This window comes from Ananas comosus, linkage group 5, assembly GCF_001540865.1.
Source record: "Ananas comosus cultivar F153 linkage group 5, ASM154086v1, whole genome shotgun sequence".
NCBI lineage: Eukaryota > Viridiplantae > Streptophyta > Magnoliopsida > Poales > Bromeliaceae > Ananas > Ananas comosus.
In genome coordinates, this window is record NC_033625.1 from 4,235,299 (window position 1) to 4,240,615 (window position 5,317).

At 35.6% G+C, this 5,317-nt stretch overlaps 1 protein-coding gene across 3 annotated transcripts; it reads left to right on the plus strand.

Annotated features, from left to right (window-relative positions):
* On the plus strand, positions 747-5,009 carry LOC109711039 (uncharacterized protein At3g27210-like). Of its 3 annotated transcripts, none has more exons than XM_020233915.1 (4): positions 747-913; positions 1,007-1,250; positions 4,065-4,148; positions 4,271-5,009. In XM_020233915.1, the coding sequence occupies exons 2-4, from the start codon at positions 1,049-1,051 to the stop codon at positions 4,729-4,731; spliced, it is 747 nt and encodes a 248-aa protein (XP_020089504.1). In that variant the 5' UTR covers positions 747-913; positions 1,007-1,048; the 3' UTR covers positions 4,732-5,009. The 3 variants fall into 3 exon arrangements, with proteins under 3 accessions (XP_020089504.1, XP_020089506.1, XP_020089505.1); XM_020233917.1 differs by having other exon boundaries at positions 754-913; positions 1,012-1,250; XM_020233916.1 differs by lacking the exon at positions 747-913 and having other exon boundaries at positions 920-1,250.

The following is a 5,317-nucleotide window of genomic DNA, read 5'->3' on the forward strand; positions in this document are numbered from 1 at the left end:
TGTTCCCATCCTTTTCTTAAGACCAAAAAATCTAACTATTTAGGACCAAAGAAAAATTTTGTTTTTTAAATTTTGATCTGATTATACTTTTAGTTATCTGAATTTCAAAATATTTATAATAAGTTATTTTATTGGCTATATCATCCCAAATAGTATTACTCTTTCCTAATAATTAACATAGATTAAAGTTTACATTTCTTTAATATTTTAACATTTAGATGACTAAATATTATCTGATCAAATGAAAGCAATGTACTGCTTCATTTATTAAACACTTGAGGTTCATGGTACCGAAAAGCATAACAATTAATAAGCCAATAAATCCTATCAAGCTAACTGTGCACCACTTAATTATTCTTTAATTGGAAATTAAAAAGGCTTTTGCAATTTGCGTTAAAGGTGTAGAAACATGTGACATAAAAAGAGCTAAAGAAATTCACCTTTTTATTTATAACTTACAACTACATTAAAAAATAAAAGCTAATTGCATGCGCCTGGTACGTTGTACACTATACTATACAATTTTTCAAAATTAGAGTTTAATTTATTAGATATATTCGTATCATTCAAAAGATTATTTCTATATAGTGAATAAAAAAGTTATTCTCTTTTTTATGTCATTGAATTTTGAGACTATAGATTATTTAGATTTTAATTTTGTACAGTAATAAATATGATAAAACTGGTGCAGGCCCTTAGTTTCCTTATTGAAATAACACCCAGTTAATAAATGGGAGGAGATGAAAATGATCTGATGAAGGGCCCCAAAAGATGGTGGTGTTAATTTCCCAAAATCAACTCTCTCTCTCTCTCTCTCTCTCTCTGTTTCTCTCTCTTTTGGTAAAACCACATGACTCTTCAGCTTCAAAACTGTTAGTGGGTGTCCATATCTGCTCATTTTACACCAACCCAAGTACAACCCACACATCCTTTTGTAATTTTTTTCCCCATTTTACACTGATTTTTTGTTCTTTTATATTAAATTTTTCTTTTTTGGCTGTGGAAGTGAAGAGGCTATGGAAGTGAAGAGGAACCAAAAAGTGTAAAGATGGGATCTTGTGCTTCAACTCAGAAGAATCCAAGCTGCTTGGTGGTAGTATCTCGGTTTGGGTTGGGCAACAAATCCAAGAGGGTTTTTGATCCATCACCAGCAACTGAGAATCCTGTGAATGGAAGAGACTTAGTTGGTGGAGTTGATCTCAAGGAGAAAACTTTGGAGCTTGGCCTTGGTTGTAGGAGCCCAGAGCTTGGTATAATTTTTTCACCTTCAAAGTTTTTGCCTTTTTTCCACTTTTATTTCACTTTTGAGGGAACAAGTACTGGTGGGTTTTTTGCTTTTTGTTCAAAAGAGGAACCATTTTTTGAGTTGATCCATATTTTTTAAAAATAAAACAAAAAAAAAGTAGTTTTATTGATTCTTTTGAAGAAATTAAAGGCCACCCACATATTATATATCATATCTAAGTTAGGTGTTCTTGGTGTTGGTGTTTCCACTTGATGATGCATGGGTAATTTATGTTCTTAAGGCTTGGTTGATTGTGTATTTAGTCTATCTCTTGTGTGTTTCTCTACTTTTGGTAAATGGAATTTTCATTTTTACTGATATAAGTTAATTAGTAGGAAAGTAATTAACTATTGCTAGTATCTGGAGGAGGGACTTAACTGTTAATCTACTGTTGTTGGCTGTAATTTGTTAGATGTAAATGCTGCTATGCACATGATCTGATGCAATATTCTGCGAGGTATCGTCGGAGTTTTCTGATTTATTCTGATATTTTGGTACTTGTGAGCTTCTGGGTATTGAAGAATTGCTTGGTTAGTTGATTAAACTTCTCTTTCTTGTAGTATCAGGAGTCATATTGATCTCTGAGATTGTAAGCATATCAAATAAATATGAATCTTCTTATGAGTGGGTTGTTATGATACCTTTATACGTTTCTCACGGTGTGGGCGTCTTTGATCGATATTTAGTTACCAGAGTTTATCTTCACTAGTTCTTTTGGAAATCTTTTTTCTCTTCTACTCAAGATATAGGTGGGTTTTGTTCAATAGGCACTACAACTTTGTACCTCTCAACTCCTTTGCCCCAAAAAGTACATAATATGCATCTTAACTCAACAAACTGTGAACTGCTGTTTGCAAAGTTGATGTGCCTAACTCAAATAAAAGACTTTGAGGTTATGACTAGAAAACTAAATAAGTACCAAATTGTGAGGACTTTTTTTTTTTTTTTTTTTTTTTTTTTTTTTTTTGTGTAATGGGTTCGATCACAATTTTTACGTTGCTACTCACGACATATAGCCTTGTTGAGCTGAATGCTGTTCAACACTGCAAAGGTCTTTTGACTTTTATCCCATAGCTGGTATCACCATCCTTCTCTGTATTTTGTATGTCAATGTTCTCATTGTTTCATTTTTACCTCCAATAGTTTTCATTTGCTTCGTTTAACTTTTCAAGTCAAAAACTTATTTCCACTAAAGAAATGCACATCTTGTTAAGCCTACCATTGACTACTACTTTTGTAGACATCTGGTGTTGAGTATATTTCTTGGGTTTCTTGGAAATTAATATAAAATACCGGTTGGTGATATGGATAATATTTATTTTGGAGTACTACATTAAAAAAAGTATAATCATGCTGATTATTGGAAGACTTCAATAAAATATAAAAAGAATTGTCTTTGAAAATCATGAAACAATTATAGTTACAACAGTCACGCCTTCCTTTTATTTCAAAAAAATAGTTTTGTTTACCTTGTACATCTGCTTACACTGATGTCGAAATTTCAGGGCATTTAAATCTGAGGTCCTAACTCTTTCTCTTGCTCCTACCGTTTTGATTTCTTATAGAGTTATAGTATGGTGTTTTAGTTCAATTGTCAAGATATTGCCAAGGAAATGGACATGCACGAACTTACATTGATGGTTGCTTGAGAAAGTTTACTGTCTCCTGTAGCCAATTAAATATCTGTCTCAAATATTTGGTTAGTGGTGCAATTTGCCATTTTAGCTGAATCTTTCTTGTTAGGTGATAACCAAGTACGCTTTTTGAACATTTGTTATCAACACAACAGGTTCAGTGAATCTATACTAACCAGATTCAATATAACTACTCTATCATTAACAACTGGGAAACTACTGAAGCTTCTGGGGTTAAATCACTGAGGTCTCCAAGTGTCGTGTACTGCTTCATAGACTCATGTTCCAACTATCTTTGCATTCGATCCTTATCTATTGGAATTTACTAATGTACCAAACAACTTGTCGAGTCAATTTGCTTGCGAAGTAAATCAATTACCACTGATTGATCCAGCCTTGCCTGATTGTGGCATGTCTGCTGGTAATTCTCAATCATATTCAGTCCTGTGGCATGTCTGCTGGTAATTCTCAATCATATTCAGTCCTGTGACTAATTTGTGGACAAAATTTAAACCCGAAACAATCGGGGATTTAAACCTTTTGGGTGAGGTCTTGTCAAACCACCAAATCACTGGGCACCCTTGGGTCGACTATTTTGACATCCGTAGATGGCCTAATCGAGTCCTGTAGTTTACCTTATACCATAGGATGATACTGCTTCGACGGTTTTATGTGGATATTTTCAGTCCAAAATAGTCGCATGGGAACTATCAACTATGTGCGAATATTGGGCGGGAACCTTCCTGCCAATATCGGCCGCAACTTGATGCCACAGAGTCTAGCTTACGTGACAGAACTATGATGTCAGAACTTTGATTGAATCATTTAAAGAAGTTTGATTCGTTGTTTCGGATAACTTTATGGCAAGGAATCGAATTGAAATGTGGCTCAAGTGTGCGGATTTCTTGTACAATTTACTGCCTGAGTTTGTAATTCTTGTATAATTTACCAATTTTGCTTTGTGATAATATTGGTTGGCGCAGTTTTATACCCATCCTTTCTGTTCTGTTGTACCAATAATTGCTTGGTGACCGCCGACAAAAGAAAAACACAGATTGTAGACATTTTACCTACTTTCTTGTTTTCTCTTTTATGAGAACTCAATACTTCGCACTAACAGCTTCTAACTTCATGACATTTCACAGGCAGTAAGGAGGAGGAAGTCTTTTTCGACTCACAAGCATGGTTGGACTCCGACTGCGAGGATGATTTCTTCAGTGTTAATGGAGGTAGAACAACTGGCTATGCCTTCAACTGTGCTTGTTTTAGCATTTGGAAATTTACATATCCATATATTTCCAGTTCTAGAGATATACAGCCAAGTCCTTGATTCCAACTTTTCATTTTTCAGATTTCATGCCCTCGAGAGGCAGCACGCCGAATCATCAACCGGGCGCACCGACGAGGCCTACAGCGAACAACGTTCAATTCACCGACAAATTTCCCGACTCTAAATCCGAACCTTCTCCGACCGGTCGGAAGCGACTTGCCGAACTTTTTCGGGAAACATCGCAGCATGAAAGCACAGTCGGTACGCAAAACACCGTCGAAGCGAGAATACTCGCAAATGAGGAGGATGATGACGCTCGCAACATTGTCAACTGCGGCCGACCCGAAAAATCTCTAGATGGAACTCCTTACATTTCTGAAGCTAGTTCTAATCGCAGTAGCGATGCGACTCCGAGCAGGGAGGAGAGGAACAAGAGAGAGAAGGCGTGGGACACGATTCGGTGTTGCTTACCGAACTTGGTTCCGAATTTTAATTTCGACGAGAAGGCGGAGAAGATAAGTTCTGGGCCATGCACTGCCTAATACTTCTCTCGCTGGGAATTACTTAAATGTGTCTCTACTTGTAAGTTGCAGCTCCCTGAAGAAGCTTTTTTATCATCAGTTGCAAAGCTATGTAGTTTAGTTTACTATATTATATGTTATTTGAAGCTGTATAAAGAAGGGAGAATGTTGTCAGTTTCTATACTGTACTCTTCTTTATCTTGCTTGAATGTACAATTCTTGTTCACTTATAATTATTATGTGGATTAATGGGGCAGTACAAATATAGGGACACCCTTCAACTGTAGTATTTTTTCAAATAGATCCCTCAACTAATTTTTCAACTAATTTTTGGGCTATATTTATTTTTGTTTTTTCAAAACTGTTTAATGTTGTAATTGAGCTCTACTTCTTTTTTTTTTTTGAGAAAAGGTAGCGAGTTACCTGCTTCATTCATTAAGCATAATGAACTAGGCATATAGGATGAAAGCAGCTAGGGCCTTCGGTGAAGGAAAAAAAACAAGACCGAAAAACAGTAGAAAGACGAAAGCAGAAAGGAAAAAAAAAATGTCAGATAGACGTCAAAGAAGATTTTTGCAAGAATTGATGAGCAGATTTGCACGGTCGA